The sequence below is a fragment of the Toxorhynchites rutilus genome, chromosome 3, assembly GCF_029784135.1.
Source record: "Toxorhynchites rutilus septentrionalis strain SRP chromosome 3, ASM2978413v1, whole genome shotgun sequence".
Classification (NCBI taxonomy): Eukaryota; Metazoa; Arthropoda; class Insecta; order Diptera; family Culicidae; genus Toxorhynchites; species Toxorhynchites rutilus.
In genome coordinates this window covers 280,934,941-280,958,460 of record NC_073746.1, presented here as the reverse complement: position 1 = coordinate 280,958,460, position 23,520 = coordinate 280,934,941, and the positions used below count along the sequence as shown (strand labels likewise).

The 23,520-nt window shown below is 39.7% G+C and overlaps 1 protein-coding gene and 1 non-coding gene across 2 annotated transcripts in view; one reads left to right on the top strand and one right to left on the bottom strand.

Annotated features, from left to right (window-relative positions):
* LOC129772806 (dual specificity mitogen-activated protein kinase kinase hemipterous-like) overlaps nucleotides 1-10,921 on the top strand; it is a 41,518-nt gene extending 30,597 nt beyond the window's left edge. Inside the window, exons 7-9 of the mRNA XM_055776283.1 lie at nucleotides 6,902-7,223; nucleotides 7,285-7,368; nucleotides 9,224-10,921. Coding sequence (XP_055632258.1) covers nucleotides 6,902-7,223; nucleotides 7,285-7,368; nucleotides 9,224-9,365 — 548 coding nt within the window. The 3' untranslated portion in view covers nucleotides 9,366-10,921. The remainder of the gene's footprint in view (nucleotides 1-6,901; nucleotides 7,224-7,284; nucleotides 7,369-9,223) is intronic.
* Nucleotides 10,922-11,048: 127 nt separating this feature from the next.
* Trnas-aga (transfer RNA serine (anticodon AGA)) lies at nucleotides 11,049-11,130 on the bottom strand. The gene has a single exon. It is a non-coding gene; the product is annotated as a tRNA-Ser (tRNA).
* Nucleotides 11,131-23,520: the final 12,390 nt, after the last annotated feature.

Here is a 23,520-nt window from a genome sequence, read left to right as displayed (position 1 = left end):
ATAAACCAGCCTAGTTTGGTACGAATGGCGATTGGTTCGTCTTCTTTTCTCATTCGCCTCTCGAATGGAACTAAAAGGTGACTATGACTTAACCCTATCAATATGGTGGGGCGTACATCTGTATAGCTTGTTAAGGGTAGGCTTTCCAGGTATGGGTATCTTTTCTCCATTGTCTCTTTTATAAATGTTTGTTTGGGTAGTTGAAGATTTTTTATGGTTCTTACTCCCTTCAATACATATTCTCTTTGATTGACGCCGCTGATTCGTACCTGGACTCTACGGCTATTTTCCTCGTCCCTGGTTACGTTCTGCGTCCACTTAAGCTTTAATGGATCAACCCTTCCGTTGAGCTCTAGCTTGTTCGCTGTCTCCTCGTCTATGAGCGAGAGCGATGACCCTGCATCCAGAAATGCGAAAGTCTCTATTATTTTTTCTCCGTTTCTTAACTTAACGGGAACTATTTGATAGAGTACACTTGTCCTTGTAAGTTGCTGATGACTGTGTACTTCTCCATCTATTTGATTGCTTGGGCTATCTTGCCCTTCCGATTGATTTGTATCATTTGTATTTCTCTCTTGAGATTTATGAATTAATGGATGATGTTTATAGTTACATCCATTAACTCCGCATCGTTTTGCTCTTTTGCAATCTCGCATCACGTGATTTGTGAATGCAAGGCAGCTCAAGCATACCTTTGCCTTAAAGGCTAATTCATTTCGCTTTTCAGGCTTCATAGCCTTAAATCTGGTGCATTCGAGGAGTTTGTGGTTTCCCCGACATGCTTCACAATTGCGTTTTATTATTGTCGATCTATTTTCCTGATGCGTATTTACGTTAAATCGACGCTCAGGCCTCGTGTCTCGCGGCTGCGATCTGTTAATTTCTCGCGGCTGCGGTCTGCTTGTTTCTCGCGGCTGCGGCCTGCTGGTGCCATTCAGCAGTCTATTGGTTCTCGAATGAGGCTTCAGCCACTCATTGAGATCAGCTAAAGTCTTTGCCCCGTCGTACATTTCTTCAGTCCACTTCACCTGTAGACCGTAGGGCATTTTCCTTATGATCTCTTCCACCAATCGGTGGTCAATCAGGAATTCTTCTCTATCCATAAGAGAAACATTACAGACGAGATTATCCAGTGCTTCGGATATCTCGGTAATCAAATTCCGACTCTCCCTTTTGATATTGGTGAGTTCGGCTAGTAGTTCTTTATAGACTAGTTCGGGTCTTCCGAAATTATCTTCTAGTCTATCAATTATTTGGTCCATATTATTTGGATCCATCATTAACTGTCGGACGCTCCTCTCTGCGTTCCCGTACAGCACTGTTTGCAGGCGATTCAAATTTTCAAGCCTGTTAAATTGACCTTGTTTTGTGGTCTCATCAAAGGCCTTTTTAAATTTCGGCCATTCTCTGGCCGCACCTCCATATTTTGGCAAGCTCATGAGTGCTTGTCGCTTTAGGTAGACAGTCCATTCTGGCTCTGCCTCCTGATTTTGACCTTCGATTATGTCATTATTGTGTGCTGAACTTGTACCTGGTTCAGCTTCGAATCTCGTTGTCCTCATGGACTTTACCAGAGCCTCCATTGCTGCTCTGTTCTCTTGCAAAATTTCTTGCAAGCTGTCTCCGGAAACTGATTGTCTGACTTTGACTTTCAGTTCCATCATTTCCCTTTCTGTGCTCATGCACTTAGGGCATACCCACCTTTCATCTTTCTTGGGTAGGTATGTGAGTCCCACACATGAAATGTGGAACCACCGATCGCATTCATCGCATGCGACCATGTCCTCTTTCTTGTCTTTGTCCGTACACAGACGGCAGTGCCCATTAGGGTTGGCTTTATATGCGTATGTAGCCATTTTAATTAACGTGATTCCTTCTTGAATACACGTGAGTTCAATTCAGATCTTTTTTGAGTGCTTAAATTTTCAAGTCTTATCTCTTTCTTATAAACGTGATTCCCTTTTGAATGCACGTGTGTTCAAATCAATTTCTATGAGTGCTTGAGTTCCAAGTCTTATCTCCTCTTACAACGTGATTCCCGTTTGAATACACGTGAGTTCAATTTCACTCTCTGGCGCGAGAGTTCAAATTTCAATTCTTGACTTCTTAGTCTTTTCAAAAAGGCGTGATTCTGAGCCTCCCGATTTACTCCTCTTGCGCGAGGGATCGTGGTTCTTTTCTTGGCGAAGGTGTGAGTTTTAAATCTCCTCTCTGGAGCCACCAAAATATAATCTAAGGAACTGGAGTTCCCTAGATGCTTGCTATGAAGGCAAGACTTTTCGCTCGTCCTCTCTCGAGCGCTTCGTGATTAATCTAGGGAACTTATTTCCCTAGATGTCGGCAATTGAGGCCTGAGAATCACGGTTTAAATTTATTAAAGCCAGGGATCTATTTCCCTGGACTTGGTTGGTCTCTTATGGGCTAAGCCCCTTTGCGTGAACAAATCCCGGCTAGGGCAGCCACAAAACTTCAACCTCTTCCGGCTCCAGTGCGGTCCGGTGAAGCGAAGCAAATGGTCTGCTTTTCGGATTGGGATTTGTTCCTTTTGGTTATACCTTTTATAGCGTGGCGCCTGGTTGCCAACGCTTGGGTGTATCCGGATTCTGATGCGTGACGCCTGGTTGTCAACGCTTGGTGGATTTTCGGATCACGAATTGAACTTTGAACTACGAACTGTTTGATTTGAACTGTTTGATTTGAACTGTGAAATTGAACTCAACAATTGGACTCAACAATTGGACTGAACAATTGGACTCAACAATTGGACTGACTTCATTCCGTCCTGACTTAGACTATATATACAATTTTTAAGGGAGAGAACAATCTCCCTTTCCTATTCTCACAGATAACCAACCACGTGGTTATCTGCCCTCGAATTTCTCAGCGTGGGATTTTTCCCAGCTGTTTCCTACTCAGATAGCCGAAACACATCGGTTATCTGTATTTACCACATGGAACCTTTTCCACTTGTTTGTGGCCCTATGCTTCTCCCGTCATTCGCGCTTATCTCTGGTGCGCCGAAGAGGACGGGTCCTAAACAAATTAGTGCGCTTCGCGCATGTTTACGCCTATCGTAAAACATATGCCTGATTATTTTTCCCGCCTGTTCTGTGCGGTCCTAATCTAATCTACCAGCGTGAGAATTTCTGTTTCTCTTCCTCCACTACGCCACCGCGTAGAGTCCCAAACAAACATATGCCCTAAATTGCGTGCGTCATAAATTTACGCCGCTTATCGCTTAAACGCATGCGTTTAGCGTCCTATTTGGTCTTCGGTCCTTCGCTCTCAAGCGATAAGGCGCGAGACCATGCGGTTAGCAATTAGGTTTTGACTCCCACATGGGAATCTAAATAAACGCTGTGGTTTACACGCCTTTTCCTTTTTCGGCCCTTCGCACATTTCATGCGATAAGGCACAAACCTAACTTTGCTAATTGCCGTCATTAAATATTTATTTTTGTCTGGCTCCCGGTCTGGGCCGCACTTGATCAAACTAGCACCCCTTGGGTGGCCCGGTGCTCTCGCTTGGGTCTTATCTAAACTCATAAGGCTCGGATGTAAAAACATCTGGCACGGTAATCTTGTTGGAAGCTAAAGACGGAAGAGAAACAGTCCCTTTTCGCTGGTATTGATTTTTATTTGCGCCTGTTGCGCTTATCTCATACAGACCCAGGCTGAGTCAAAACAGATGCTCGCCTGAATCTGTTTACAAATAAATTTGTTCTTCTCTATAATTGCCAAATGCGCTACAATATCAAAATTTACATTGCGCCTGGAAGCGCTCCTATCTTTTTATTATTTTCAATTTTACTGGGTCCGTAACAAATGGCGTTAACGTTCCCTTGTGGAACTTTTGCCGTCTCAACGTATGCATTAACTAGCGTCATTTATTAATACTCGGTTGAGATTTCTTAAGCCAAATAACACGCCTTGAATGTATTCCGAGGGGCAAGCTCTTTAATACGCGTGACCACAGTGCAAATCCAAGGAAATTTCTTTGACGAAGACTCCCTCGGCCAGAACGGGAATCGAACCCGAACACCCGGCATGATAATGTGAGACGCTAACCACTCGACCACGGGTGCACAATTAACATACTACATGGGCTGAAAAGTCACGGAGGTTTTTAAACAGATGGCGCTACGAAAAATGAATAAGATTAATTTCGAGAGGTTAATCGGTCACGGGCTTATGTGTGAAGTTTCATGACATTTCGTTTATTTGTTCACAAACTACAGTTGTTTAAGTGTCACGACCTGAGCATCCTTATCAGGGCTCGGCATAGTCATAGTCAACTGAGGATAGTCAGCTGGCTATGGGGAAATTCTCCTACGTATTCAATTGGAAATGACTCTTGGCTTCTTCACGCAGTTTCTCCGCCAAAACGACTAAACAGTCAGTCGGGTGTTTAGTCGCTTTCCCTCTTTTCGACTCGACTATCTCATTTCATTCTTCCCCGTCAAATTGTCTTCATTGCATTTTAAAGTGGCTTCCTCCCAAAAAGAATTCGTTCCTCTCTTTCTCTCTCATGTACCACGTACGTATGTATCGATGTTTGAGTTCATCGTGGTTTGACATACACTACAGGTGAGCTAGATTGTTTTGTGTCGTAGACGAAAATTACTCACTCGTATAAAATAGTGTGCAATGTTGTGCCCAAACTGCACACTATTTACCAATACTAATGCGAGGACCTTTATAGCATATCTAATAACTGTCTAAGCTCGTTGGTTTGAGTTCAAGGACAATAAACCGTCCATTAATGGTGTAACACATATTTGCATCGGAAATCAAGTTTTCGTTTCACTTTATATGGACGTAAAAATAAGACTATGTACGCGGGTATGAAATTAGTGTCAGGGGGAAATGGAAGTGTGGATTGAAGTCAGTTGAATGAAGAGGCAGATTTATATTCATTAGTAGCGTCTGTCAGAACAAGTATTGACTAGAATAATCCATCAGTCGTCCTCGCTCTCAACACTAGTCATTTCACTTTCTAGTCAATTCACTTTCTGTTAACGGCGACTGCCGAAGTAGTCCTAGTCGAAGCGAAGTTACTGAGAGTAGAGTCGGTCTTCATTTTCCACCTTCGAAGATTTCGGACCCTGATCCGTATAGAGAATGGAGAAAGAGGAATATCGTATTTTGATCAAACATTGTTTTTTGTTAGGAAAAACTCTTGAAGAATCAATGCAGTGGTGGACGAAATGGTAATCCACTTCTGCTCCTTCAAGAACAACAGTTTATCGGTGGTTTTACATCGGTGGCTTACTTCGCTTATAAGAACCACAGATGCGTCTCTGGAAGGCCAAAAGAGGCTACGAATCCAGAAATCATAGAACAAGTGCATCGATTCGTTTTGAACGATCGTAAAGTGAAGTTACGCGAGTTAGCTGAGGCCGTAGGCATTTCAAAAGAACGAGTGGGATACATTTTGCACGACATTTTGGACATGAAATAGCTATCCACGCGATGAGTGCCGCGTTTGCTGACCGTCGACCAAAAACAGTGGCGCGTTGATGATTCTACAGCCGGTTTGGCGTTTTTGAAGCGTAATCGAGCGGATGTTTTGTGACAATGGATGAAATGTGGATACGATACCACACTTCTGAGTCCAATAGGTAGTCCACAGAGTGGCACTGAGGCACATTTCGAAGATTTAGAGGTTTAGTCCTACAGAAAGGGAATCGAAATGTTGGAAACTCGCTATACCAAGTGTATTGCTCTCGAAGCAAACTATGTTGAGGAATTAATACAGCTTTTCCCAAAAAACAATTGTTTCCAATCAAGATCCCGGGACTTTTCAGCCATTGTAGTAGTTTAAGACCTTCAGAAACATCCCCCTTTTAAATAAATAAAAGAAAAATCGAAACCGAAATTTTTGAGAATTTTTTTATTTTGACATTGCCCAATGGTGCAAACATTATCACGCATACGGTACACAATCATAGCCTACATCTACGTTTAGTAAGATGTACGCGGTTTACTCGATTAGTCTTTATACAAGACCTCTTAACCCTTTCACGACCACGGGGACGCCGATGTCCCAAGCAAAAATCATGGATTAATTAAATATTCACGTAACCATTGTAAATTATTTTTTTTATTTTAATATTTCGGAATGTACCTTTTTATTATTTTTACTGGCAATACATAATAGCAACCATAGGGACATATTTGTGCCATAAATTTAAAAAAAAAAGGTAAAAGTTTTTTGAATTTTTAGTATAAATTATGTTTTTAGGGTGCCTATTGATTCATAACATATAGCTAAATTGATTTAATAAGGTACCGTAACCTTATGGTCCTGAAAGGGTTAAGAAACACATCAATCAACTGCATCTAGTCTCCAGTACCAATGGTTGTTTCTGTAGACATAGTTATTTTGATGATAATATAAGGATGGTCGATGGAGGTTTCTTAGATTGATTTCACGACCAAACGTGTAACTATATGGCTACGAAGACTCCCTCAGACTTCGTGCATAAATTCCTAGTTTGTCTGCGTTACTGCAGTTTTTGTCAGAAGGCTTACCGGTGTTGCTTCCGATGGCTTTTGATAATTAATATTATCATAATCAGATCAATAGCGAAAATTTCCTATCCTCGGATGATGATTACATGATTCTATCTTGCGTACTATGCATACTGCAAATTCATATGGATGTTATCACCGCTTTATTTTTGTTTTCATCGCTTTGATTATTTTTTTTCTTTTTTCTTTTCTATCTTTTCTCTTGTGCCATCCTTCCCGCCACCATTTTCCCCTTAATTTCTTTGGGCACATGCGACAAACCTTTCCAAACGCGCTCACTGCTTTTCCACCTGTTTGGTTCATGCACACACTCGCAAAAATGCGCTCTCTTTCTTTCTATACCTTTGCCAAATACCTCACACCGACAGGGTGGTTCAATTCGATTACAGATCTTGCCAAACGAAGATTTGCCTCGTTTGTAAAGCTTAATTTGGCAACATCCGGCGAGAAACGACCAAAGGATAAACAGCTGCAAAATCAGTTACTACAACAGCACCAGCAGCAGCACCATCCATATGGCGGGGGCAACGGTACTATCGTGACTTCGACGAATAACTTTAATACTTCTAGTAGCCACTTTGCTGCCGGCACATCTGGTACCATGCCGAGTGGCATCCCGTCAGCTATACCGCCATCTGCCCATGTACTATACCAAGATCGGCGGCACCGTAGTCCCGATCCACCTCCTAGGTAACGCAATTGGTGCACAATCGTAATGGGTTTGTTATATAGTGTATTTGTTATTTTTCAGATACAACAGAGGTCAATCTCCGCTGCTGCTTCATCGGAAGCTGGAAAAGTTAGGCCAAACTGGATCCCCAATACTCAATCAGCGGTAAGTCTAGCCTTATAAGCATATGAATTTGTTCAGTGTCATTGTCAAATGATTGCACGCCAACAAGTAAGGTAGATAGGGGCAATATGGTCCCCCTAAGAACGAAACGTCCTAAATCATGGATGAACATTTATAAATTATGCTACATGTTAAAACCTCATGATTTGAAACCTTATTGATCGATGTAAATTATATGAAAATGCTTTAGAAAAGATTCATGATGAAAATTTACACTTTTAAAAATGTATTCCATTTCCGTCGATCGAGAGCACTACGGGGCAAAATGGGCCACCATGCGGGGCAATATGACCATGTTGGTTGATTCAATCATTTAAGCATGTTTTCGCTGGGAATTAACGTAACAAGTTCATATAACGAAAGTTTATTCTATTTACGTATATTTCATTGTATTTCATTCAGTTTGTATGTACAAAAAGTAACAATGTGATCTAAGTGATTGGACTGCAATTTTACGTTATTTAAAGCAGGAACAGAGAATATTTGTGCAGTTGTACCCACGAGTGGCATCGATAGCATTGGTTCCATCCATCGCCGTCCGTAGAGGAACTGAATTTTGCCCCACAGTAGCAACATAGAGTGCCCTGTGGAAGATTCTATGATCGTTATTCCGTGTTCAGCACTCAGCGCTCAGCTGAAGTTATAACGCTTTTCTGCCTTTTTCCCACATTGTTAGAATTTTGGAATTTCTGGTCTGTACCTGTTGAATGAAGATAATAATTTTTAGTTTAATTCGTTCTCCTATTGATACAAAAATAGGTACTGGAATCACTGATGTCTCATCCACGTTGAATTGCCTTACTGGTGGAATGTCGTATTTCTGCTGTACGTCCTCCAGTAAATCGTAGAATTTCCCGACTGCAACGCGATTGAATCCTTGTGCCCTGGTGGCGGCCAACTAATCCACTCCAAAACCAGCCAACTAATCCATTCCGGCTAATTGCTTTTGGCTATTGAAAGGGTGAGAAATGCCATCTTTCGGCCAAATCGTACGCCAGCTTCCGGATTCCTGTCGCCGTAACACTGTAGAACCGTTGTTCCATTGAGAGAATATAATCTACAAGCTAAGAGAACTTCCGTCGTTAAAACATTACTAAATGAACCGAGTTGCTGGAGCAGCAAAGGATCTGCGCAACGTAAATAACGTTTGAGTATTTCTCGCGGGACACAATGCACTAAGGCTGCCGCGTTCAAGCTGGTCTGTGACCACTTTTTACGTTCGGATGTTCTGGTATAATTCTGCACCATGATTCCACATCTAGTTATTTCCAATTATGTTTACAAATTAAAGCAATACCTGGTCATAATGCCCCAAGCAGCTATGCCCATTCCGCCCCGTACGATTACGCTCAATGAAAATAAACTGTTCTTTTACATGAAACGGCAAAGCAGCGCAATAAATCAGTGGAAATGTTCAGAAATAATACCAGTACGAATTGATATAAAGAGCAGAGTAATAAATTTCAGTATGAAGCGTACAGAGCTTATTTCGTTGACTGCTTTTTTATATGGTTTTCGTGGTTATCAGTTAGTGTGAGATTTCCTTCGATATCTTTATAAAACAGTTGAATTTAAATACGGTTTTCACAGAGATATTTAAGTAGAGTAAATCTAACACAATTGTTTGAAAATAAGTGTCATTGGTTCAATAACAAGCCCAAACGAAGGGTGGCCCATTTCGCCCCGCCTGGTCATATTGCCCCTATCTACCCTATAGCTCAAACTGATCTGTATTTGGAAACAAAAAAACAAAAACTAAATTATTCGTATTGTGCGAAGGAAACAATAGGAAAAGAAATCTCTACCGCTATTGAATGTCTATCTATAACGCTTCCAGCTTTACCTCAACCTCTCCGTCACCTCCTTTACCGCCTCGTCGAGGATCGGAGAGCGTCCCCGGTTCGCCGCAGCATATCCGGACCCGCATCCACTACACACCGGAACCCCACAGGCGACCATACCGGACAGTAGACCAATGAGTGGGACTGCAAATTCTGGTCATGTGATCGATGTACAGCTTTCTGGATTGAATGCTACTTGTTTTTTCTTCTTATATCTCAATCGGTGTCGTTACTCTGTGTCGGCCATTTTACCTCAAGAAGCCCACGTTTGTCGCTTGAATACACACTTCTCTACGTGAAGTCGAAACTTTCTCAACGTATGTTTGTGGTCCGCGGCAGCTTTCCGTGCGAAACACTGCTTCTAGTCTTTCAGCATGGGAAGACAACCAAAAACGAAAACAAAACGATACAAAAACGAATATCGCTTACATTTTCTTCATTTTTGTTTTTATTTTTTGTTAAGAACGACGAGCTTATTCGAAGTAAAACTGTAGCACAGTTTGATCTTATTTTGCACGATTATGGATTAGATTTTAGAAGAAAATATAAACGACAAATTATTGATGCCCCTTCAGATGTCTCCGCATATGAAACGGCGTTATTTAGATAGGGAATCAAATTTTGCTATTACCATTTCACCCTGACGAACGTGTACGGGATTAGACCGAGGATATAAATCTCCGAGCAAGTGCTTGTAGCGAATATTTCTCTATCTAAACCCGTCGCGATTACGAAAAAAACTGTTTACTCACTCAATAGTAAATTAATTTCCGAGAACATGGATGAAAGAAGTTTCGGCTTTTCTGCTGGAACATTTGATTACGAAATAGTAGAATATCGCCTGCGCCTAACCTTTACTTTTCTTTCACATGTATACTTTTACCTAAATACTCTATTTATTGGTTTGAAAAACGCTTGCTGCTATTACACGTGCTTTGATTTGCGTTGGAATCGCAGCGCGAACCGTGGACGTTATTTTTGCGTGCATAAGCTTAACACAATTATGCTACCAGTCTACTATGTGTTGTGACTTTAAAGATGGTATTTAAAAAACGGAAAAATTTATATAAAAATTCTATTTATAGCGTACTAAATTCTATTTATGCGAAATTTTATAAGTAATCCACCAACAGACTGGAAACCAATATTCTTTAGAAGAATAACTTTGAATTCTTTTGCGAAGCACATTTAGCGATCATTATATGGACAACCTATACGCGCATATATACCCTCATCTACCGCCAAACATACACTCACATACACACGCAAAATCGTGGATATTCCCAAGCGGGGAAAGACTTCTGATCCAGAAAAATAAATTGTAATTGTAACTGTAGAATTAATATCCGCCATACAGTGAAAAAACAGATGAAAAGATTTTGTACATAATCTATCTTGCAATTTCTATAATCATAATCAGGAAGCAGAAACTAGACACAAAAAAACCAAGCATAGGTTAACACAATCACACACACACACACACACACACTATAGAAAAATATATCTTCGACAGGAATGCAAAACGAGAGCGATCTAAAATGCGATAACTGAGAACGAAGGAAGGAATGAAAAACATTTAGTCATTTATTATATTATAAATATTTATATTAAAGAAGAAAAAAAAGTGAGAATGTAAAAAATAAGAGATATTTATAAAGGAAAAGTCAGACGAAGAAAAAAAATAAACATACATATACGCTAAAAATTTTCGCGTAAGAACATCAATCCGAACGATCCCGTAAGGTAGCTTTGAGTCTAAGCGTTGCCCAGTAGTCCGCAACTCTCCGGTTCAAAGAAAAAAAAAATAGTAATAATTACTCTCGCAGTCGGTAGGATTCGAACCTACGCTCCCAGAGGGAATCTGATTTCTAGTCAGACGCCTTAACCGCTCGGCCACGACTGCGCTTGGAATGAGTTGTCTGAGCTATATAGCATGTGAAATTATAGAGGGTTGCAGACAGAATACTAAGGAAATACTAAAGAATTCGTTTAATGCAATTTTAAGACATTTGGCAACTATTTTTTTTTCGAAAACACCATTTTCATGTAGAGGAGATGGGTGTAAAACGGACATGTTAAGGAAAACTTCATTTGTATCTTTGGAAATTCATGTTTTCAAGAATTTAAAAGCAGTTTGTTATAGTTTTAATATACTGGTTTTCGAAATAACTGGCCAAATGTTTTATAAAAATGTGGTTTTTCATGTTTTTTACTGAAATTAAAAAAAGCCAAAAAGTAGAACATTTTGGACATGTGGGGGGAATATGGACATGTTCACAATATACGGAGCGTAGAGGTTTATCGCTCGCGAGAGGAATAATACTCTCTCTCAGTGTTTGTGCGTCCAGTAACTGAAATAGAACAAAAAGAGAAAGCAATATAAAAAAGAGTTCAATATTCTTCCCTTCACTTTTTATCATGCATTGAATGTGATTATGGATGTGACTGTCCATTTCAACCCCCAGTGATATTAGTTCAATAATTTAAATTTACCACTTACGAATGAACTTACTTTTCCGTACATACCTAATATCGCTTCTCTGTCAACTCAAACCGAAATATAACCATCAGCGAATTCAATTTTACAATTAAACCACTCAAAATGCTTAATATCGAAGCCGCAAAAGTTACATCCACACGCGGAAACCATGTTCGATTTTCGGTTTTTGTTTCCCTGTTCCACTTTTGATCAGTGTTAATTGTCATAGGATGGTTCAAATATTAGAGAATAGCATGTAGAAGGATTTCCCATCAACAGAAATTTGAAATTCATAATTCAACTATACAAATCAACCATCTGTCCATTATACCCCCACTGTCCGTCTTACCCGCGGCTCCCCTACAAACACGGACACGTTCTACAAAAAACACTGCAACTTTTGAAATATTGCAGCCACGAGTGAAACATTTCACACAAACAGAGGTGGGTTTCTGAACCGAATATGTTTGATTTTGGCATTCCATAAGCAGTTTTCATGATGGCAGCGTGCGTAACGATAAAACAAAAATTCGACGGTAAAATAAAGAGCTCTGAAACTGTATTGCGATTATCTGAAGAAGTTTTCACGTGTTGTCCCTTACATCCTGAACGATTTTGAGCAACTTCCAGGACTAGTTTTTTATACTGCACTATGCAAAAATGCGACTGATTACTTTAGAACAAGAAAGTTGAAATCCCCCAAAAAATATATTGTTTGACAAGCAATCTGAACTTGGAGCAGGAAATCAATATGTTTTCACCACAGACACAATGAGGAAATTTACCAGAAAGAGTGAGTGCAAAAATAGTTGCTGCCTTTTATTAAAAGTCACGATCCTTCGTTTTGGTCCGATCCGGCATCATGCCAATATACTAAAACAGTGAAGAGGAGGTATGAAGCCAGTAAGGCACAAAAACATGTGAATTCTGCCATTTGTCGTGAGTTCACCCAATTAAAACATATTAGGCTCTGATGAAAATTAAAGAAGCAGAAGGATTAAAATGCCAAACACCACTCGCAGCAACGACCGTGCCGCTGCTGACTTCATAATTCTTCTTTTGACATAGATACTTTCAGTAAAGGTGCCAAACAGAGTTCGACAAAGTCATATTCAACCGAGGATAGTCAACGAACTATGAAGAAATTCGCCTTCGTATTCAATTGGAAATGAGTGCACGCTACTTTGCACGCTATTTAATAATACTAACGCGAGGACCTCTGAGTGCACCCGTGGCCGAGTGGTTTGCGTCTCACATTATTATGCCGGGTGTTCGGGCTCGACTCCCGTTCTGGCCGGGGGATTTTTCGTCAGAGAAATTTCCTTTGACTTGCACTGTGGTCACGCGTATTCTAGAGCTTGCCTTGCCCCTCGGAATACATTGAAGGCGTGTTATTTGGCTTAAGAAATCTCAACTAAGTATTAATAAATGACGCTAGTTGATGCATACGATGAGACGGCAAAAGTTCCACAGGGAACGTTAACGCCATTCAAGAGGAAGAACGCGAGGACCTTTATAGCTTACTTGATAACTGTCTAAGTTCGTTGGTTTGAGTTCACGGTGGGTAGACAATAAACCGTCCCTTAATGGTGTGACTACTTTTTTGCATCAGAAATCAGGTTTACATTTCACTTAATATGGACGTAAAAATGAGATTGTGTACGCGGGTAACACGATTCATGTCAGGGGGAGTAGAGGGGTGGATTGAAGTCAGGTTGAATGAAGAGGCAGATTTAGAAGATTTCGTCACGTTTTTATGGGATAGTTTTAAGGTTAATAATTTTTTTTACAGCGTATGGATAGAATAAAGAGTACAAAAATAATTCAACAAACAAAAAAATAAAAAATTTGAAAAAAATGTGGTAAAGTGAAGGTCCAAAAAACAGTGCCCTGGCGTACACAATTTCAGAACTTCTAATTATCCGAAACAAAAAAAATCAATAGATTCTCTACTAGTAAAGAGGTCTTTAGACAGAATGGTGGCCGTTTTTTAGGACGACTTCAATTTGTTTAAAAATGTAAAATTTTGAGAAAAATAACTATGGGTGGGTTATACCTATGATATAACCCTAAGGTTGGAGTTGGATTACCGTCTTGTAATCATTTGTTTGTTTTGATTCAATTATTTATTAAACTAGTGATTGAATGAAACAATAGCCGAATTCAATTGCATTTAACATATTAACTTTGTAAGTATAGAGTTATAACAAATCCCAATTTAGGTCAACTCATGCATTGTGATAGATTAAAATTTCTTTGCAAATACATCCAATGACAAAGTCTGTTCGTTACAATTTCACGTATGGAATGATGCCTTTTAATTCATTTATCGAGGACAGAATCGTCAAACGATCATTGTATTTCACATTTCCCTCTGATTTTATTGTATCTCCCAAAGTACGTACTTCACGAACCGTAAATTTGCTTTATTTGATGGACTTCAGGTACTCAGTGTTGATTTAGCATACACGTTGAATTATATTGTTGAATCAATCGACGTTATTGCAGCAAATGATTATCAAAATTTTGCCCAATCATCAAAATTTACACAAGCTATTCCCCGACGATCGAATTATAGCAAAATTAATTAGTTTTTTTTTTTTTACTTCGGATATCATTTCGAAATAACTCTTTTGTGGGAGGCGATCTGGCGTAGTGGTAACATCCATGCCTCTCACGCTGAAGGTCACGAGCTCAATTCTCACTCCCGACATTCTTCCAAAATGGAAGTAAAAGTGACGAACCAGCCAAATGAGTTGAAAATCACTATAATACAGATAAAAAAAAAAAAAAAAAAAAAATCCCGGGGGTAAGGCCGGGGGCAGGTGAAAATTCTGGCTAGGTTCGCCTAGTTAAGAAGTGAGATAAGTCTGCCAAAAAAAAAACTTGTGAAAGGTTCGTTGGCACTGAAAAATACCATATTCTTCTAGAATGGATTTATGTTTGTTTCACAAGAACAAGTTGGCAATATGTTGTCTGTCAACACTCTTCCAGACAACGATTGTTTTCGCGGTACTATTGATGTATTTAAATTCTATTCCGCTCTAATTGCCCGTGTTCGTCGGATCAATTTGAGGAAGCACAAATTGGACTAATCAAAACGTGGTACTAAATATTTTAGATGCTTGACATTTTACAACGTAGTCCTACGTCAAAACTGCAAGTAAGTACAAAAGTACCAGTAGCTTGCATATATTTTGAAATGCCGAAAAAAACCTTGCACTCCAAACGTAACACTCGTTTTCGAAACTTTTTACTAACACCCTGGTACAGAAATGTTCTAAATATTTTAAATTTATTGGTTTTTTGGTGTAAAAATGTATTAATATCACAATTTCAAGTGGATCGGAACAGGGATCTTTCCACACACAGAGGATCTGTCCGACTCGAAGTCTGAGAGGGTCGGTAGTGTGAGGTGAATGGAATTTCTTTGAATATCTTTCCACAGAGCATTTTTTGACGTAGGATTACTTCTTTCGGGAACATATTGGGGTACAAATTGAAAATCGAAAATCGAGTACATCGTGAAAGTTGTCCAATTTCAAACGCATGCATTAAAAAAATGAACTAATTTCGGATGGCGATGAAAGATAATTCATAGAAACAAATTTTCATTAAATCTTATGTTTATTAAGTCTACAACAAAAATGATTCAAGGCTGTTGATTCGTAGCAGCAGCACTGTCAAGGAACTTGATGATTTTTCCAAACTGTAAGGCCCATTACACATTATCCGGTTTCAGCCGGACCGGCAAATTTCCCAAATGGCAAATTTCGACCGTACCAACCTCTTTACGGCGCCGTGATGCAGCCGTCTACTGCGACTACAATGTCCGGCGACCGGACAAGAATGATACGCGATGACAGTAGCACTGTGTCGACGTCTGGTGGAGACTTCGGTTTGGGAAAGCAAATCATTCTCCATAAGCTTAGCAGATCTTAAGACAGTTTTAAGTTGTTAAAATTCCAGGAATTGCGACACATGCTCAGCGTGTTTCTGGACGAAGATCTGCGGAAGCAACAATGAGATAGTGTTTGAAGGGAAATTATGTTCTTTCAATTAATTTATTTGTAAGGCTCAATCGCGTGTGAAATAAATTATGCTATTTGTGTATGTTGCAAAGTAAAATAATTTGGCGTACGAATAAGTACACCGCAACTGGACCAAAGTTAGTTTTTGTAATGCCGTTGATGACACCTATGTGTTTTGTCCAGTAAGTTTTTCATTTTTATCATTACAAATTTACATTGCCGCTTTTTTGGGAAGATGGCCAAGATAAACGTGCGTGTGTGTGCTGTGCGAATTACGGAAAATGCTCGTAAACGTATTCTGAAGTGGACGTAAGAACACCGTCCTGATGCAGGGTGCGCGTAATGTCCTGGTGTGCCACACTCCAACATTCGGCCGTCTTCTCCAAGGGACGCAAATACGAGAAGGCTCGTAGTTGCCGCAGCAGCTGTGGTTTCAATATTTTTCGTATACAGTGGAACCCCGATTATCCACGAGCGGATGATAGTTTGCCTCATACAAATGTCTTAGATACAAACTAATGTCGTATCCAGACCATTCACCATTCCGCCGTCATCGCGGATATTTGCAGCAATGTTTATCTGTCATTCCGCTATATAAATGAATGCATGTATGTGTATGTGAAAGATGTACGGTTTTGTGTAGCGCGAGGTCTCTTTCACATTGTTATCCGGTTATCCGTCCAAACCCAGCGGCGCTTTTTGAAACCGGTCCGGCTGAAACCGGATAATGTGTAATCGCCCTAAGCTCCACCCACAGCGAAGAAGTTGGACATCCTGCGACACTTTGTGTCCGCCTGGTATGGCCGATCTGGTATTTACAATATCATCTCTTTGCCGCTCCTTAAGCCGGGAGATCGAAGCAACCGGCCAAACGGTGGAAAAGAATCTGGCCAAAATGGTAATTTTTATGCGGAAGGGTCAGACGAAACCGGCCGTATTTGAGCAGCAGGCAATCACCCAGAAGGAGTAGCATGAGGTGCTGGCGAAAAAATTCTTTCCGGTGAAAGAAGTGAAAAACTTCTTTTCGTACTCATAATGAAAGACGAGACGTACTTAATGCTAGAATTCAACGAATGGCAGGGGACCGGGTACTTTACGTTCCCCAGGTGAGCGATGACGTCGAATATATCATTCACATCAAGTTCTCGAAGAAGGTCCTTCTCTGACAGACGTGAAGGGAACGTCCAAGCCGCTCTTCTTTCGAGTCATATGGTGAACGGGGAGATATATAGTACGAAGTGCTTGCTGGAGTTGGGAAGGTAATGTGGTCTTTATGCCGAACCTGGGATCAGCTCATTATGCCAAAAGATCACTGGAGGATGGATCAGCTGGAGATGAACATTGTCGCGAAGACCACCAACCTTCCCAACATTCCCCAGCTTCGCCCTGTAGAAAACTTTTGGGCGAATGGCCAAAATAGAGAGTCAGACGACCACCAAAGCCACGAAAAGGTAAAATAACACGCCGATATACATCTTTTCATCGGCCATGGTTCAGGTTCCGGCCAACTTCCGTAAGACCGCCCAGCGCTTCACTTACGACACTTCATCAAACAACCCTGCCTCTTCCTGTCGAGTATACACTAGTTATTCCGGCTTATTTAAAACGTTAAGCCCTGACCGAGCTAGGGGACCAAAGATGGCCTTTTCGTCTGACTCACGTTGGCCCCTGCGGATCAATAGGGGACTTTTATAAAAATCATTTTCCAATTTTGTTGCTGTCGCTTCCAGTTGACAGTCTCTAAGCAAAAAGCCCAATGTCGGTGCGATGAAACCAGCTCAACGTATTAATCCTTGGATGCATTAGAAGCGTTCTTGAACAATCTGCCAAATAAAAGTATTTTTTGAGGTTCATCCATTTAGGAAAATCAACATGATCAAATTGTGATATAGAAATATATTGATATCGCGGGACATTTTCGTTTCTTTTGCCAAATGCGGGACGGAATCTTACGCGGGACATTTTGTTGAAATGCGGAACTGTCCCGCGTAACGTGGGACGTCTGGTCAGTTTACCCTAACAGAGATTTCAAATCCAAGGTGTCTGGGGGAAAACAGCATGTAAATACCCTCGTGGTCGATAGCTCAACTAACGACGCACACAAATGGATTGCATACGTGCTGGCGAATAAGTAGGGAGCGATGAATGAGTGTTTTTTTTGACGTAGGACTACGTCTTCCATTTCTATACCGGGGTGTGAAATCAAAGTTTCGAAAACGAAAGCGTTACGCTGGAGACCGAGTTTTTGAGCGTTAATAGCTCCTAAACAACTAAACGAAATGGTATGATAAACACTTCATTCGAAAGATAAAATGTCTACGCGTTCTATACTTGTTACTTTCTGATCCAAAAACTTGTTTCAATAGTCTTAAAATTGCTTTCAAAACAGGCTATAGAAATCACCAATCGGTATATAAGCGAGCGCCGCTCGGAAATCCACTCAGTTCTAATTGAACAGCGATTGGAGCATGTTGTCGCTGTTGTGGTGAAGCTCTTCGTTTATCATGAAAGCGCTGATGAACGGTGTCACCAAGAGCCTGTTTGTGCACCTTAGGCTAGACATGAATCCATCAGGAGGAGAGTGATGCCACAAACGGTTCCCCGGGAAGATCTCGAAGCAGCCGCTACACACACACACATACACGCGCGGAATTCTTTCCGTTTGGATGCCATTCAGCATCGAGAAAGATCCGGAAAATAATCTGCCAGTTCCTCTGGGAATTTAAAATTACATTCATGTGAAAGAGTTTATTTTAATGTTTTCTATCCATGTAACACTGTGACCAAATATGTTTTAATCAAGTGCTATTAACAGATGGTTACCGAGTTAGCATTAACCACTGGTGGGCTTCCAGTATCGAGGAAAATGTAGAAATATCCAATCGTTACTGAAAATAGTCTGCCAGTTCCTCTGGGAATTTAAAATTACATTCATGTGAAAGAGTTTATTTTAATGTTTTCTATCCATGTAACACTGTGACCAAATACATTTGGTTTTGTGATTTTTCAATCAATTGCAATTAACAGGATAGCTTCTGAAGATTATTTTTCCCCATCAGTAGGATATTTCTTTTTTACGATATTTTTTTATTTTCATTTTTATTTTTTTTATATTTCGATTCAATCACGCACAAAAAGCATACTTAAGCGATATTCTGGTGGTGAGACGCATTCATTTTTCGTGAGGACATCGACAAGACAACATCGTTGCTGAGGGTGCTGGACGGCGAAGGATCGAGATCTGCCCTGAAACGCAAGCAGTTTGTTTGAAACTGTGAGGGAGCACAGAGAAGTCGATCCTTCAGGAGAAGAGAAGGTGACCATCGAAGTAGCCGCTACACACACACATACACGCACGGAATTCTTTCCGTTTGGATGCCATTCAGTATCGAGAAAGATCCGGAAAATAATCTGCCAGTTCCTCTGGGAATTTAAAAATACATTCATGTGAAAGAGTTTATTTGAATGTTTTCTATCCATGTTACACTGTGACCAAATACATTTGGTTTTGTGATTTTTCAATCAATCGCAATTAACAGGATAGCTTCTGAAGAATATTCTTTCCAATCAGTAGGATATTTCCGTATTTAATATTTTATGCATAAAACCTTGTGCCTCCAACGTAACGCTCTCGTTTTCGAAGTCCCCCAAATATTCATTCATTCAGAATGAATTCAGATTCAACTTCAAACAAATGATCTCTAAATCAACGATAGTCCTACGTCACCCTTGCGGTTATACCATAGATATAACCCACTTCCTGTTTTTTATTTTCGTTCCAATAAGAATTTTTCGATGGATGAAGAATGATATTTCAATGAACTGAATAGAACCTATGTTTGATAGAATATAAAAAAAATGTAAATTTGGAACTTCTATGTTGGTTGCTTCGTGAAATTTCATATCAATGACCGATATCAATGTCCAATTGAAATTCGCATTGAGGCATGTAGCATCGTGTTCCGTTGGCTTTGAAGCGAAAATGGAAATGGGTTGAGTAAACACTCAGAAAGTAAAAATTATAAATGATATTACCTTTTCCATTTCAAATATATTTTCTCTATAATAAAATAACACTTTTTTTCTGAGCTTAAGCTTGAGCTTGGGTAGATTGTACAATTCGTAGTTGCTCTCCGTGATTGACCTGAACCAACCAAATTGCACAAAGAACACACAGAATGACGCTTGGGACTAGCAAATCATTCTCGTTGTGCAATTTTTGATGATTCGAGCTTTAAATGGTCAATGACAACGCCGGCCACGTCCTTACAGTCACCAGGGGAAGGGAAGGAATGTTAGTATGATATTCGCCGCCCGAAGGCCAGAAGGGTCGCCTCTATAGTGTGGTTCCCTAGCGTTTATCATGGAGGGGGGATAATTGTTAGTGGGAAAAGGTAAAAAACAGGATTCACTGAGGTAAGTGATATGATAATGTAAACCCGAACTATAGACCACTCGACCGAACAAAATCAGAAAATCTCATGCATCACAACATGCGGTGCTGTTTACCTTCAGGTATCCTGAGAAGAAAAACCTGTAAAATTGATCAGATTGATTATACATTTTACTATTTAGCGCAAATCAAATCGCGAAGGCCGAAAAGACACGAAACTTTTTCACTAAACTAAACAAAATAATTATTACTTTCCAGATCGTTTCCTCACAATTTGTTCAAAAAAAGTGTTTAACCTAATTTAATTCACAAAGTGTTCGACAACACTAAAAACTAGCACACCTGTGATGAATTTTGAACCACTTTAGTTGTTGCCAAGACGGGTCTATGGTACTAGGTGAGGCCGTTTCGTCACTAAGTTGGTTAGGGAAGCGGTATATGAAAACAGTACGGAAGAAAGCAGAAGGGGATTTTTTTCCTTGAAGTGTGAAAGAGACAGACTGATCACGAGCGAGCTTGGGCACAAGCGTATTGTGTATTGTTTACAAACAAAACACAGTAGACTTCCAAGATGGCTGAAAAGTGGTTTTAGAAAGTTGGCCCACCTTAGGATATACTTCTACGCGCCTTGGTTGTTGCCAGTAGCTGTAATATTTCCTCTCTCATCTTTTCACTCACACTCACTCATATGTGCTTCTGAAACTTCAGCGTATATTGACGATCTAACGTACAAATCTACACCTAGGCGGCGCTGCGGTGAAAGTGATGATGGTTTTAAATTTTGCCATGTGAGCTTATGGAAGGTTTGTAGTTCTTTCCATAAATTACAATGTTATAATCATAAAAGATTATATGATTGCGATGAGTTTGTTAGAAATTTAATTCTGCGCAATTTTATATATAACATGTTATTTATTCACCTCTTTCAGTAGTGAAAACTATAAAAATGTTGACAATGGTTGAATTAAAGAAGGAAATTTGAGAGCACAATCAAACACAAGTAGAAAAATGCACGATTCCTGCATGTGAGAACTACCTTGGAAAGCCCGGAAGTAAAATATACGTGATTTGTTTTTGAGTTTTAGGTTACATTAGCATCATTTTCTTAGTTCAAAAACAAAATCCAGATGTCTCACCGATCGTTTACGTTTTGCGTTAGATCGCCAATTGAGTACGCTCACTATTAGCATTGCTGTTATGAAACACTACGAGCGCTCTTATATAAAAATAATTTGAATCCATGCAATCATGCAATTTACACACTTCATTTTACACTCAACCTCCCGAGCCTATTTTTCGGTAGAATAGAAGTAACAGCTTTTTCACACAATTTCTCGCATCAACAACACTGCAAAACACAATCGAAGGGAGCTGAATATCAACTAACACCACACTCCAAAATACACCGAATAGAGTAGAAAACCGATACCACTTCTAGAGCTAACTTTGCATTTTGTAGTTGAGTTCACAAATTTTTCCCTGTGTCCCACTTATATCGCAATCGTACGCGCATTCATCACTTCTTTATGCCTTGTAAATAAAATCCCTTATCCAAATTCCGGTGTCCGAATTGAAAGTCCGTAACAGATTTTTCATTAACAAATACACTCAATACAATTCACAAATTTGAAATCGAGCGCGTTGATAACATTGTGTGGTGATAAGAGCACTACGTAAATTTCGATTGCAATGCGTTTGCCATTGTGCTTCTGGCAACTATTCACAAATTTAGGATAAACCAACTGGTAAAGACCCAAAACATCACTAGATTCTAAAATATTTTCATGTAAAGTACTATTTGATTTCCAGAACGTACTCTTTATTTTGTACACACACGCGTACGGTAAAAAAACACATCTCTACGTGAAACCGAGCGAATGACTAACACAAGCATAACATAAATGGCCGAATAAACGGACTAATGAAAGAAAACTGCTTCACTGGACGAAAAGTTGAACATTCTGTCGTTGAATCCAAGCGAATTACAAATAAATATACGTTCTCTGATGCAGAAAGCTCACTTTCTCGCGAAATTTATACGCTTCCCGCTATATGAACGACTCGAAACAAGGACACTTGTAGGAATTCAAACACACACGTCTAGTCTGCACGAACGCCCAATAAAATAACACTTTTTTTCTGGTGACAAAACTTGATAATTGTGTTCGATAATGATAATTATCTTATATTACATAGATGAGTTTTTTTTCTTTATTTTATCCATACATAACACAGAAGCCAGCTCGTTCAGGCCACAGAGGGCGGCTTTCATCATATCTCATTCCACTTAGGCTTCTTCTATCGTGATACGCATCATCAAATGAGTAATCACCATCTTTTTATCGTTATTTCTCGGTTATGGACATTGATGGAGTGAACAAACAATACCTAACATCCAGACAAAACTGCCTTTTCCAGGGCCACCAAATCACTATCGAAGAGTTTAACAATGTAATTCTTCAAACATATCCAAAATTAACATGTAACAGACAACCTAACGGAATCCTACGTCAACTATGCGGTCGTGTCTTGGACACAACCCTCCTGTGATGTTTTTAAAATGTTTTTCTCGATGAACAGATGAACCAGGGCGGCTGCTAGGTAGAGAGTGTTTCTGTTTTTTGAATTGAATAATTACGTGTTATTCAGTCTATAACCTTTCGGTCGCAGTCGCTGATGAATCAGTCGAGTCGTCGTCTAGTTTATTTTGATGTGTTTGTTCACCTTGTTGGTTTAAAGCGTCGACATCACTGGCACCGCTTTTATCTTCAGAAATTGTTTTACGACTAAACAAGAATTGCATGAGCCATGTATGTTTTCAACTACAACCATCAAATTCAATTCAGAAATTGGAAAATTTTACGTATTTTCAAATGAGCATTTTCCGAACAAAATAATCAAATGTGAACATTGAACTTCATATCCACTTTTCTACTGATTTATATTTTTATATGACGCGTTCCAATTATCTAACTTAGATGTTTCGAAGTTAAGGAAAATACATGCATATAGATTTAAGACATTTCATTGTAAACCGTTGTTTAGTTGAATCAACATTCACCCAAGTGGAACTTTCGCCTTCTTAACGTAAGTTTTACTTGCGTCATTTTTATTAGTAGTGCTTAGTTGAGATTTCTATGCCGATTAACACGCCTTGAATGTATTCTGGAGTGGCAAGCTCCCCCCGGCCAGAACGGTAATCGAACCCGAACGTGTTCAACATTTTTTTAAATCAAGGTATTTATGCATGCATGAATTTAAAAAACAAATCTGTAAATTATGTATTTTTGCTGAAAATCTGTAATTTTAAAATTTGGCGAAAAATTTATAAAATACAGAATATTCTGTATATGTTGCAATCCTGCATGGTAGGGACGTTTCCATAGACAC